Source organism: Octopus sinensis, linkage group LG1 (assembly GCF_006345805.1).
Source record: "Octopus sinensis linkage group LG1, ASM634580v1, whole genome shotgun sequence".
Lineage (NCBI taxonomy): Eukaryota > Metazoa > Mollusca > Cephalopoda > Octopoda > Octopodidae > Octopus > Octopus sinensis.
This window is the reverse complement of record NC_042997.1, coordinates 96,000,493-96,015,313: the sequence shown is the minus strand read 5'-3', so window position 1 is coordinate 96,015,313 and position 14,821 is coordinate 96,000,493. Positions and strand designations below refer to the sequence as shown.

General features: G+C 33.8%; 1 protein-coding gene across 3 annotated transcripts in view; it reads left to right on the top strand.

Moving 5' to 3' along the window:
• LOC115218117 (corticotropin-releasing factor receptor 2-like) overlaps window positions 1-14,821 on the top strand; it is a 430,528-nt gene that overhangs the window by 338,608 nt on the left and 77,099 nt on the right. For all 3 annotated transcript variants that reach the window (XM_036503119.1, XM_036503118.1, XM_036503122.1), the window contains 2 exons: window positions 3,078-3,234; window positions 7,139-7,269. In XM_036503119.1, coding sequence (XP_036359012.1) covers window positions 3,078-3,234; window positions 7,139-7,269 — 288 coding nt within the window. The remainder of the gene's footprint in view (window positions 1-3,077; window positions 3,235-7,138; window positions 7,270-14,821) is intronic.

Sequence of the window (14,821 nt, the reverse complement as noted above, 5' to 3'; positions counted from 1 at the left end):
TCCCTTCAATTACCCCTAGGTACTTGTAGGTCTCCGCTGAGTCTAGTTCTTTTATGACATTCTGCTGGTCAAGATTAACTTTAGATGTTTCTGTCATTTTTCCTTTGATAAAGGTAGCTTTTGCACATTTATCGAGGCCGAATTGCATTCTGATGTCGTCACTGAAATGTTTGACTATCGCTAGTAAGCCCATGAGTTGTTGGTCATTTTTTGCAAAAAAGCTTTAAATCATCCATGTAAATGAGATGATTTATATTTTTATCAAACATTTTATACCCGTACTGCGCGTCATTGAGCAGTTTTGAGAGAGGTATTAAGGCTAAACAAAAGAGGAGTGGTGACAGTGAGTCACCCTGGAAAATGCCACATGAAATTTTTACATCACCAGCATTTAGGGATTCATTGTCACTGTTCGGAGTTAGTGTGGTTCTCCATGATCTCATACTTACAGTCAAAAAGTTTCGCAGAGTAGGTGCTATCTTATACATTTCCAGGCATCTCTTAATCCAGCTATGTGGTAGGCTATCAAAAGCCCTTTTATAGTCTATCCAGGCTATTGATAAGTTTTTGTGTCGTTTGTGACAATCTTCTAAGATCATCTTATTGATGAGTAGTTGATCTTTACAGCCGTAGGATCCACGTTTACATCCTTTCTGTTCATTAGGGAATATGCTGCTCTCTGTTAAAAAACTATAAGTATATTCCGTCAGGACAGATGTTAACGTTTTATACATAGTTGTTAAGCAGGTAATGGGTCTATAGTTTTTTGGTTCATTTGTTTCTTCACTTTTTGGAAGAAGGAATGTTAACTCATTAACTAGCCAAGGAGGCATCCTACTAGGGTTTTGCAAAACATCATTGTACAGTTCTGTTAGCAGTTCATTGCTCTCTGGGAAGGCATTCAGCCAGAAGTTAGGAATTTTATACTTTCCTGGAGACTTCCATTTGCTTGACCACCTAAGAGCAGATCTTATATCTTCTGCCTTGACACCCTCCCACTTTTGCTCTTCTAAGGAGTCCAGTTCTGTAGATATTCTGTCAATCCAGGGGGCTTTTTCGTTGTGTGTTTTTTCTTCTGCCCAAATTTTATTCCAAAATCCCTGCACTTCTTCTTTTGATGGTACAGACCTTACAGTAAACGCTGTTTTTCCTATCTTCCTGTAAAAATTCTTGGGGTTATTTTTGAACATGTTGTTGTCCTTGAAGAATCTAACACGCTTTTCATACCTCGCTATGCGTCCAGCTTTGGCAGACAACTTTTGTTTATTATTATTATTATTATTATTATTATTATTATTATTTTATTATTATTATTTTATTATTATTATTATTATTATTATTATTATTATTATTTTATTATTATTATTATTATTTTATTATTATTATTATTATTATTATTATTACTTTTTTTTTTCTTCTTTCAAATTTGCTTCCATTTCTTGCCGAGTGTCTTCCCGACTCCTAGGGCAAAGAAACTCATAGTATACATTGGTAGGCCATTAAACCAAACTCAATAGTTCGTTCATTTTTTTATTATTTTTTTTTTTAAGTTAAATTAAAATACATGAGCAGCAACAGTTCTCACATCGACAATGCTCTTCTCAATACGTGTGATGTACCAGTTAAGACAATCTTTTGCACTTCTTGCAGGGATGGTAAGCCAGGGATCATTCTCATATAATTTTCGGTTCCCTTCTTGATCATTCCTAGTGCTCGTACGATCACTGGCACTGTAACCGCCTTGAGATGCCACATTTTCTCAATTTCAATGAGTAGGTCTTTATATTTTCTGAGCTTGTCAAACTCTTTCGCTGAGATATTATGATCACAGGGGATGCTCATGTCGATCAATAAGCAAACTTTATTGTTTTGGTCTTTCACAACAATATCTGGTTTATTGGCCTTGATGGTTCGGTCTGTATGTACTGGAAAGTCCCACAGAATGGTTACGTTTTCTCCTTCAGTTACAGCCTCAGGGTGGTGATTATACCACTTGTCGGCAGTTTTGATATTGTAATGCCGACTTATTAGCCAGTGTAGATATTGGCCAACTCTGTCATGTCTTAATTTATTATTATTATTATTATTATTATTATTATTATTATTATTATTATTATTATTATTATTACTATTACTATTATTATTATTATTATTATTATTATTATTATTATTATTATTATTATTATTATTATTATTAACATCGCCCCTATTACTACTATTATTACTGTAGCTATTGTTATTTCTAATGTGTATAATATTGTTGTTATTTTTTCTATTTAAGTAGGTGTCCTGTTTTCTGTTATTTATTGAGGAAATGATAGTATCCAGGTTACGTGTCAAACTATATCATATCCTTATTGTTTTGTTGTTAATCATATCCCAATATTTGTTTTACATTTTATAAAATGTTTGTTTATTAATCTAACTGGGATGATTAACAAGTAAAAATAGACAAAAGTCCAATAACCCCAATCACCCTGATATTGGAAGCGACATTGTCTGGTTAATCACCCCATTTGCTATGCAAATTAAGAATAACATAGTAAAAACAATATTTAGATTAACAAACATTTTTTAAAAGGAAAACAAATACTGCGATATAATTAACAGCACAATAATAAGAATAGGCTGTAGATTAACACATAACCTGGATACTATCATCTCCTCAATAAATACTAGAAAACTGGACACCTACATAAATAGAAAAAATAACAACAAAATAATAGACATACTAGTAATAAAAATAGCCACAATAATAATAGTAATGACGGTAATATCCATTTATCTTATATTGTATTATAATGCCTTCATTATGAGCGATCAGTGGTGTGAATGCATTCTGACTTAATTAAGCAGAAACACATCTCCGGTTAGAATCTGAAGAGAATTATACTTTCATACGTAAGTTCTTAAAAGGTATAATTTTCCACTCTCCTGTATGGTAATATGTATAGTATGTACATATATAAACACATAAATACATAATTGCATATACATATATATATATTTAAATATACGCACATTTTTGCATATAGATACATATAAACATATAAGTATAATGCTTTACATTTTTGTAGGACTGGTTGTGCAAATCGATGACGATTATTCTGCAGTACAGCGCACTGGCAAATATATTTTGGATGTTCGTCGAAGGTCTATTTCTACATAATCGGATTGTAGTTTCAGTTTTTAATACAACAGCACCCTTTAAATTATTTTATTTCATTGGGTGGGGTAAGTATTCATAATATTCTTATTTTCTCAGTTAATCAAAATATTCTGCTGTCTATATCAGAGGGTAACGCTGTATACCCTAATCCTGTAGCATGTATTGATGTTGTTGCTATTGATTTATGTACTGGTTAGGTAGTCATATAGCCAAAATATTCATGTAGCGTCCGTTCCATCTACGTTCTTATGAGTTACTGTTCTCGATACTCTGATATTTGGTCCAGAATGTTATATCTAGTTATATGGATTATGCACGTAGAACATCATCGTTGGAGAGAATAATAATGCTACATTATTTTAAAATCATTATGAATAATAATGGAATATTATTTAAAAACCATACTTCTTGGGTCTTAGCCGAAAAAAAAATGAATACCGTATACCTCGTGTACTGCAATAGAGATTGTAGAAATTTGATGATTAGAAGCATAACTAATTGAAGCAATTGTACATTAGTACAGATTTTCAAATCTGTTGTGATTTCATTGAAGATAAATAAATGTTAGGAATAAATGTTATTTTAGATCCTAGATTTGTTTCCTTTTTGTCAGCATATGTATCAACCTCAACCGGATCATATTCGTGGATATAACAGCTCTGAATGACTCAAGCATTTCTGTATCAACGCCGTACTATCATGAACCCCTTAGATATCCAACATGTATTACATTTGTGTTGTGGAGTGTATTTTAGATAATAATAAAACTGTACTTGTGAAGTCCTGAAGGTTGTAGATTTGAAATACATTCAGCCCTGTAAAATAGGTCTTACCACTACCAACACCACAAGCAACAATTTCAATAATAAAAATAGCAATTATATATCATTTGCCGCAAAGGAGCGATCGATTCTGCTTTGATACATGCTTATCAAGACGCATAGATGCGTGCACGCGCAATCAAAAGACAATAGCGCTTACAAGCTTCGGAGATACACTTACAAATACACACACACAGACACGCGCATACAGACACACGCACACACACACACACACATACACACACACACACATACACGTGCACAAATGTATAAACTAATGAATTATATTATCATCGCATGCATTCATGTTTTACTGCTTCAGCGTGTATAGCATATATCTATTTCTTTTATTGCCCATAGGGGGTTAAACATCATAGAGGGGACAAACAAGTTCAGACAAAGGGGTTCGGTCGATTACATCGACCCCAGTCCGTGACTGGTACTTAATTTAATCGATCCCGAAAAGATGAAAGCAAAGTTGACCTCGGCGGAGCTTGAACTCAGAACGTAACGGCAGACGAAACACCGCTAAGCATTTCACCCGGCGTGCTATCGATTCTACGAGCTCGCCGTTCTCCGTGTATAGCATATATTACTTTCATAATCTACTAATTTTGTCTATGGACACACACACACAAAGTACATTGTTTAATTGAAGCAGGTTTAGTACAATTAGAAACTGACCAGAACGATCAATCATTTTTCTAACAACGGAAAGTTAAAGACATTTTGATGAGGTCATTTACCTACTGCTCTACAACGTGGATGAAAACGGAATGCTTATAATAAAATTCGCCTTGCATAATAAAAGTATACAAGTGTAAGCGCTATTTTCTATGAGAAATCAATAAGGACGTCTCACTTTGCTTGTAATTGTAGCTACTAATAGCAGACACATGCCACTAAAATCTTAATACACCGTCTTAAATAAATGTGAGATATCATAGTTAGTGTTCACAGCACATATTCGATTATTTAGTTCTACACGCATCATATATGAATAAAAAACTGGAATGGTTGTGTCTAAAACATCTTTCAGCTTAGGTTTGCTTAATTAGCTTCGAACTTCGTTTCAACCAAGATGACGCCAAGTACCTATGAATGTAAATGTATTTCTACAGTTAATCGATATAAAAATACAGAAAATAAAACTCAGCATTGTATTTGAGTTAAATTTCACTGAATCCACTATAAATCAACATACCTATATACTTATTCATCTGAACTTGCCCCTATCAACTTAGCTGCACTATCGCATATTCACAAATTCATCTACCTAGCTATCTATTTATCGATCTATCTCGGCATCTTTGTATTTTGGTTTCCTACTTTCTACGTATCTGCCAAAAAAGCCTACCTTCTATGTCATGACATCTATCAATATGATTAAGCGTTAAAACTTACCTAAATCAACAAGAAAACTGTATTCGCTTATTGTCTACCAAAATATTCTGACCCGATGGAAGACTTTTCTAATATACTAAAGTGTTGGTAAATGATCAGATCCAGGAGTAATGCTTTAGAGCCACAACATTAATCAGTGTGTGCTTTCACTTGACAACACATTAACGTGCAATTGAGGAGAGACTGGGCCCCTATTTCTAGAAGGTTATATGAGCGCCGAGAGTTGCATATTAGGAAGTATTCTGTGGGTTTCATATCTTCGCTAATTCAGTAAATCCTGGTCTTACGTATGAAAGACATTTCATACGTAAGTAACACCTCCGACTATTTAAAACTATATTGTGCAATACGTCTCTCCATTTATTACACAATAGACTGATTTGACAGATAGGTTGGCTGTTTCTATTTTGTCTAGCAACAGCATAAGTATTCCTTCGTTGCTTGTTGTTATGTTTCTTTTTTTTTCCAAATGATGCCAGCCACTTACTACTATCAAACAAGAAATACTTTTATTATTTTGTATTGTATTGTTAGGTTAGCGAGAGGTCTACCTTTTGTCAAAGTTACTTCCTAGGTTAATGGTGTTTAGCCTACAAATTATTATATTTGGCTCATAATTATAAAGTCCTCGCCTCAAATCCTGGATTAGCCGGCGCGTTTGTGCCACTCTGCAAGCCATATTTGCTACATTCCAACGTACTAAAATGGATACCATCCAGATGCTGATAGAGCCCGTTCAACCTCAGCCTCTAACATCCTGAAAGTTCTGCTGGATGAAAGGGCATGTGTCCATTTCCGATTCCCGAAGCACCTAAAACAAACAGTAAAATTACGCTGCATTCGTTCGCTTGTGGCAGCTGGCCGTGAAATGACCCAGTATAATGGTTTCAAATTTTGTCACAAGGGCAGCAATTTTGGAGAAGGGGATGATTCTATTATATCGACCCCAGTGTTTACTTGGTACTTATTTTATTGAACCCGAAAGTGTGAAAAGTAAAGTCGACCTAAGCGAAATTTGAACTCAGAACGTACCAACGGACGAGATACCGTTAAGTATTTTTGCCAGCTCATTTTTTGCCTTAAAATGACCCAATGTCGCAGTATATTGACTGAAACAAATAAAAGAATACTGTATTGTTTCCGTCAAGTTCAAACACCATTGAACTATTTCAATATTCCATAGAAATGCAATTATTTATGTTCGATTACGAAGCTATTTTAAAAATTTTTATTTATCTTTTCATCGGTATATTATTCCCACAATTCTTTTTCACTGAAATTTATGCGACTGATTTATGTCAGCTGGCATAATGAATATAATTCACACTAAGTTTATAGCACAAGCAGACAATGAAAAATAAACTGATTAAAGCGCCGATGTGTACATGAAAGTTTTTAGGATGAAGAATATTCATTAAGTTTAGACGTCAATACACTCGAAAATGATAAACAAATATCTCCTGCATTAAAATTTGAACAGTTTATACTGTATAATTTAAATAAAATATATTTATAATTTCCTATAAAACCTTTGATATACGGACTTAGTTATATAATCTAATGGGAAACTATAGATTTCCAGAATTGTAGTAAATGCAACATTACGAAGCTGTGATATATATATTTTTTATGTTTTTCTGTCGACGAAGCTCTTAAAATTTGAAAGAAAATATTATGATAAATGATTGCTCATTTAATTACTTCTTTGGTTATTTATTTGTATTGTTATTTGGACTTTTGGCAGGCATTCCTGTGGTGATAACAGCTTCATGGTCAGTAATAATGCATTATTATTATAAAGAAAAATGCTGGGAAAAATACACTACGCTTCCGTTTATCTTCATTATTTACGTCCCGATCATTGTTGTACTGTTGGTAAGATATAGACTTTATTACTTTAAAACAAGTCAATATTCGATACAAAAGGTAGACTTTTCCTTTGTAGCTAAGCAATTCAGTTTGCAATAATTTTTTTCCAGGTTCTGTACTCCAGTGCGGTACTGGAGTCATTTGCAATGTTTACAGTAAACTTACAGTAAGCATTGTGAAAAGAAGGAAGTTGGAAGAACATGCATGTATACAACATCGTTATGCATATAGGTACATTCATACACAGACACATACATACACATAGAGATATACCGTAAATCTTCGAGTATAGTCCGCCCTTGAGTATAACACGCAGGGGATTTTTTACGGGGCTGTATCTGTGAAAAACCTAAACCTTGTGTATAATACGCACACCTTCGCTAACTTGAGTCAAGGAGGTCTATATAACGTCCTTGGATAGAAAAAATGTATACGGTAACGTCCTTTAATATTATTATATATATAACATAATGCAAACGTGTAGCTTTTTTGTGCATTTTGTTAGCAGAAAATAAAGAAATGAACGTAATAACGATCCTTCTATGACTTCATTGCTTTCAGGCTTAGCTTAACGTATTTTCGCGCCCGACATCACAAACTGCGTCTGAATAAACATTTCCGAACAGCAAATAGAGACTCGGACATTGCTTAGAAAATAATTTTCGTTTTTAACCTGGCATATAGTACGCACTAGGGATTTTGACCTTTAAATTTTGGGAAAAGATGCGGATTATACTCGAGGATTTACGGTACTTATACGTACATATATTATGTATACATACACCCACACACATATATATACACATATATACATACATACTTACATACATATATACATGCATATATATAAGTTACAATTTTAAATTCAGGAATACACCTTGTAGTATACTGTATGCGGGTACTTGTATATAAATCTCTCTCTCTCTATGTATATATCTTTTGTGTGCATACGAACTTATATATATATATATATATATATATATATTATATATATATATATATATATATATATATATATATATATATATATATATAAATTTGTGTGTGTGTGTGTGTGTGTGTACATACATATACACAAACACAAACCCGCAAACGTATACATATATATATATATGTGTGTATACAAATATATATGTGTGTATGTTTGTGTGTCTGTGTTTGTCCCCCCCCCCCAACATCGCTTGACAACCGATGCTGGTGTGCTTACGTCCCCGTAACTTAGCAGTTCGGCTAAAGATACCGATAGAATAAGTACTAGGCTTACAAAGAATAAGTCCTGGGGTCGAGCAAATCGACCCCAGGACTTTAGGCGTTGCTCCAGCATGGCCACAGTCAAATGACTGAAACAAGTAAAAGAGTGTACATACATACATACATACATAGCAAAATACCTTGTTGCTGTTATTGACATTCCAATGAAGGAGACTTGGATCTAGGTTAGAAACCAAATCTTTCTCTATTGGCAAGAAATCTTGAAATAAAACTGAACAATGACATACATACATACATACCTACCTACCTACCTACATACATACATACATACATACATACATACATACATACATACATACATACATACATACATACACAGAGAAATTAGGCTTCTCAAAACCAGAAAGTAGAAAGCTACTTCGAAGGCTACACATCCAAGCCATCACTGGAACTGCAAAAACCAGTACAACTTTCCAGAATTTTATCATTTAAATATATATGAGCATGTCTACATATGCAATAAAATACATGAGGATACATACGTAAAAGAAAACATACAAATCGGCACATATGTTGATTCTGAAACTACGATGAAGGAGCCTTGGACCTAAAGTAGAAACCGGTTCTTTCTCTATTGGCAAGAAATCTTGAAATAAAACTAAACAATGACATACATACATACATACATACATACAACATACATACATACATACATACATACATACATACATACATACATACACAGAGAAATTAGGCTTCTCAAAACCAGAAAGTAGAAAGCTACTTCGAAGGCTACACATCCAAGCCATCACTGGAACTGCAAAAACCAGTACAACTTTCCAGAATTTTATCATTTAAATATATATGAGCATGTCTACATATGCAACAAAATACATGAGGATACATACGTAAAAGAAAACATACAAATCGGCACATATGTTGATTCTGAAACTACGATGAAGGAGCCTTGGACCTAAAGTAGAAACCGGTTCTTTCTCTATTGGCAAGAAATCTTGAAATAAAACTAAACAATGACATACATACATACATACACATACATACATACATACATACATACATACATACATACATACATACATACATACAACATACATACATACATACATACATACACAGAGAAATTAGGCTTCTCAAAACCAGAAAGTAGAAAGCTACTTCGAAGGCTACACATCCAAGCCATCACTGGAACTGCAAAAACCAGTACAACTTTCCAGAATTTTATCATTTAAATATATATGAGCATGTCTACATATGCAATAAAATACATGAGGATACATACGTAAAAGAAAACATACAAATCGGCACATATGTTGATTCTGAAACTACGATGAAGGAGCCTTGGACCTAAAGTAGAAACCGGTTCTTTCTCTATTGGCAAGAAATCTTGAAATAAAACTAAACAATGACATACATACATACATACATACATACATACATACATACATACATACATACATACATACATACATACATACATACATATATCCATACATACATACTTCCATACATACATACATGCGGTTCGGCTGTGATATTCATAGACTGAGTATGGAGGAGTGATGTAAGTAATGTGAAATTTCGTATGCATCAATTTCAGCCGTTCTTATTAATAACTGCATTGTTTATTCCCAAGTACAGCTGACTGTTCGGAGAAGACGTAAAGGTGCCTACTAGCGACTTCTCTTGAAAGTGAAGAAAATTTGGCATTGTGGTGCTATTAAGTGCCTGCAGAAAAGGGTGTTTCGCCCCCAACGACATTCATTCTGACAACGTCACTACATTAGAGAATGACACTCTAGCGTTATCAACAGTGTAAATGTGGAGTGAAGAATTTAGGAGGGGAAGGGTGAGTCTTGAAAATGAACCAAAGTCTAGACGTCCTGCATTTACCACCAACGAGAAAAACATTGATCGTGTTCACCACATGCTGATGGATAATATTCTAATGACTATAAATCAAATCGTCAATTGTATTAGCGTATTCCATGAGAAAGTTGAGAATATTCCGCCCCGCAATAAACTTGACATGATTTATGTTTCTATTCTTTGTGTCAGGCGGATCCAGCTGGTTTCCTTATTCATTGAGCGTGAGACAATGAGCCCTGTAGTGGAAACACCCCTCCTCACCTCATCTACTCCAAAGAAGGCCAAGGACGTTTCACCTGAAAGGAAGATGATGGCCTCAGTTTTGAGGGATATGAACAGCATTGTGTTTATTGACTATCCTCAAAAGGACCTCACCATTAATGGAGAATACTATGCAAATTTGCTGAGGCAGTTACGAAAGGTTAAAAAGACTAAACACCCAGGAAGTCTAACGAAGGTCATCTTGTTCCATCAAGACAATTGTCAAGTACACAAGTCCTTCATTGTAAAGGCTGTTGTGCGTGGAAGTGTCTGACTTGGTTGATATGCTAACTTTTTCGCCTGATTTGGCCCTATCTGACTATCATCGGTTCTACAACGTTGAAAAAATACTTGGCTAGCAAACAGTATCGCAGAAACTGATGATATCATATTTGCGGTTCATGACTTATTAACAGGATAAGAGTCCCTTCATCAATGGGATCCAGACACTGCAAAACTGATGGAAAATGTATGTAGACAACAAGGTGGACTATACTGAAAAATAAACCTCATTTGGTCGCAATCCATCTGAGTATCATGGTCTGACTATGAACGTTTCAGCCAACTCTCGTATATATTTATATTTATATATGTATATATATGTGTGTGTGTGTGTTCTTCCCCTCTTTCTCTCAGTCTCTCTCCTCCCCTCTCTTCGCACGCAAGCACGCTTGCTGAGAAACGCGCATGAAGTATACACATTTACACACATATAGTATATGCATATATATGTGTGCTGTGTGCGCGTATGCGTGTGGCTACTTCCTACTCTATTTGTTTTCACTGTGGCATATAAACAACTTCATTTTAAACTGATTGCTTTAAAAGTGTTCTTTATAATATACATAAATTGAAAGCAAAATTAATACGGCTGTAGCTACTGAATCTCATACTTTCATCGATTGATCGAGTAATTCTTTTCTGGTAGAAATTACTTCTAAAATGAATGGAGTTACCGTGTATTTGCAGCCAAATAAATTTTACTGCTTACAAGCTGAGTAACTGAATTGATTACACTGTGTAATACGACTTTTTGCCTTGGGCAGCACCTGTTATTTCCTATTTATTTATCCGTAAAAAGAATGAAAAATGGCTAATATTTCCTTCAAACTTTTCTTTTGTTACATATATTCAAAGCCCTAAGAATCCCTCTCAAAACATGGCTATGATCCTCCCTACCTCAACTCCTGTCCAGGGTCAGCGATGGACATGTTGTCTGCCACTAATCGACATACTCAAGTAGCTAAGATCAAACAACTGACAAGCACATCTGAGGTATTGCGCAGAATATTTACTATAACAATATTTCTGTTTCAGCAACTCGGTGCTGAATTTGTCTGGAATGTAATGGAAAGTAAGTCAGTTTAAAAATATTGAGGTTCAGATCACAAAAGCAATGTTCGAAGGGAATAGTAGTCATTAACTTTGATTTTTAGATAGAAGCAAATAGCAAAAAATACTGACCAAAAACAAAAACAAACAAAACAAAAATTTGTTACACACTCTTATGAAAAAATTATATCACAAAGATAGACGTGACTCTTAAAACTCCAAAATGCTTGCGTAAGATTTGTGATTAATAAATAGTATGGAAAGTATAAGTATGATGTAAAACACGCCAAGCATAGATACACGCTTCGGAAGAAAGAGCGAAGGAAATATAATTCAGCATCTTATTAAATGTAAAGAATATCGATTATTAAAAGATGTCGATATGACGATTAGTAAAAATAAAATTGGGTTGCATTGTCTAAAGAAGCAATATAGGTTTAATTTTTTTTTTATCATGTTTTCGTCGGCAATTTATTACTAACTGTAAAACACTTCTTGTTCAAACACTCAATTACCCGCATTGTAGCACATGTTGCATTTTAGAAAAGGTTACAGAATTGAAGTGATGCTATAGGTTTCTATAAGATATGAAATTTAGCATATGAATGTTGCATCATGAAAAGAATGTTTATATATTCGTGGGAAAATCTAATTATGAGCAATTTCATAAAAAATTGAATCAACTTCACAAGTGCAATGTCATTTTTAAAAACCTGGCATAGTAAAGATTGGATTATACGAAAGCCTATAATGCACTTAGAATGTTTGAGAAATTAAATATCTCATATGTTAGCTAATCTTTGATCTAGCTCATGGATAACTGAAAAAGACTATTCCTTTTTACTTTAGACACAAGGCCCGAAATTTTCAGAGAGAGAACGAGTCGATTAGATCGACCCCATAAGACAACTGGTACTTAATTTATCGACCCCGAAATGACGAAATGCAAATTCGACCTAGGGGGAATTTGAACTAAGAACATAAAGACAGACGTAATACCTATTTCTTTACTACCCACAAAGGGCTAAACACAGAGAGAACATACAAGGAAATACAAATGGTTTAAGCTGATTATATCGACCCCAGTGCTTAACTGGTACTTATTTAATCGACTCCGAAAGGATGAAAGGCAAACCCGACCTCGACGGAATTTGAACTCACAACGTAGCGGCAGACGAAATACGGCTACGCATTTCGCCGACCGTGCTAACGTTTCTACTCGTCGCCTTCTAACTAACAAAGAATATTGAAATATCAATGATTGTATTTAGAAGCTATATTTCACCAATTATTGTCTGAATCACAGTATACATTATTTTTTACGATCGTATTTCTTTCAATTATAGGATATCCTAATTTGTTTCTGCATTATGCAGTGTAATGCTGTTTAGAAAATATGTTGCACCCATCATTTAATGAAAGGTTATAGGCCTGGAAGTTATACACATGGTTTAGAAACTGACATACTTAACACTTATAAACTGGATGAATCTTGAGTGAAATGAAAAGCATAAGATTAAAGAACCGTGCGGGGGCATTTTTTCTTTATTTTCAAGAATTTTCACCTCATAATCTTGTCTTTGCTTTATGTTTTCGCATTCAATATAACGAAAACATGTTTGATTTGTAAATAGGGAAATATTTTTATTTCTTTTACTTTTTATGAAATTACATTGGAATGAACTGATAAATGCACGGACATACATAGAGTAATATATATAAAACAAATATACGCATAAAAAACTAATTTGGCTTAGAGCTAATGCCAGTTTCAACAAACCGATATGAAGGAAGTAAAACCTACTATAAAACATTGAACAATAAAAATATAATCTTAATTCAGCTCTAAGGACAAAAGATATATGATTGTGCCAAACAATGCAATTTTGAAAATGCAAATAAAATAATCAACTGAATTCTTAATTATTTTTATGAGAAAGCAGTATAGAGAAGCACCTACAGATATTGTGGTTAATAAACTTTATTCCAATTATCTAAGTGATAATACACTTCAGATTTTGTAAACAAAGTGCAAAATTAATAAAAGTTATATTAGAAAAAGTGTCGAGTAACAACATTAAATCAGCGTATAAAATGTCTGTGAAAACACATTCAACCAACCCTGTATCCTGATTTCAATCCCTGCAAAGCTTGAATAGTGTTTTATTGCATAGTTGCTGATGAAATACATACACAAATTATACATGTGATGTTTAAAGTTCTTAATTCGAGAATGCACACATGATATTTATTTGGATATGAAAGATTACACATTAGATGTGTAATAATTTATATGCATTTAATTGGTAGTTATATATGTTTGATATAATAATTTGTTCGTAAATTGATTAGGGATGCAGCTTACAGAATATGAATTATATATAAAGGTGTTTAATTTGAGTTCCGTCACATACGCATAAACGCATACATATGTGTGCACATGTGTGCGTGCATGCGTGTGTGTGTGTATGTGGAGGGTTGCATGTATGTATGTATGTATGTATGTATGTATGTACGTATGTACAGGGTGCGGTAAATAAATTGTCATCTAAATAACGCAAAAATGAAAATTACACTTACATCTCATTTTAACTTATATTTAACAAAATTACATAAAAATATCTTGAAATACTTAAGAATAAATTTATTCAATAAAGTCGCCATTGGTTTCAATCACAGGCTCCAGTCGACTTCGGAATCTCCAGCAACTTTTTGGCGGTTTCTTTGTTTAAGTTGGTGAATTCTGCCATAATCCTTGCCTTCAGTTCATCTTTGGTGTTACAAGGAGTTTTGTTGGTTTCTCGCTCAAATGCCCCTATATATAATTATCAAGGGGGTTGAAGTTTAAGGAATTATGTGGCCAGAT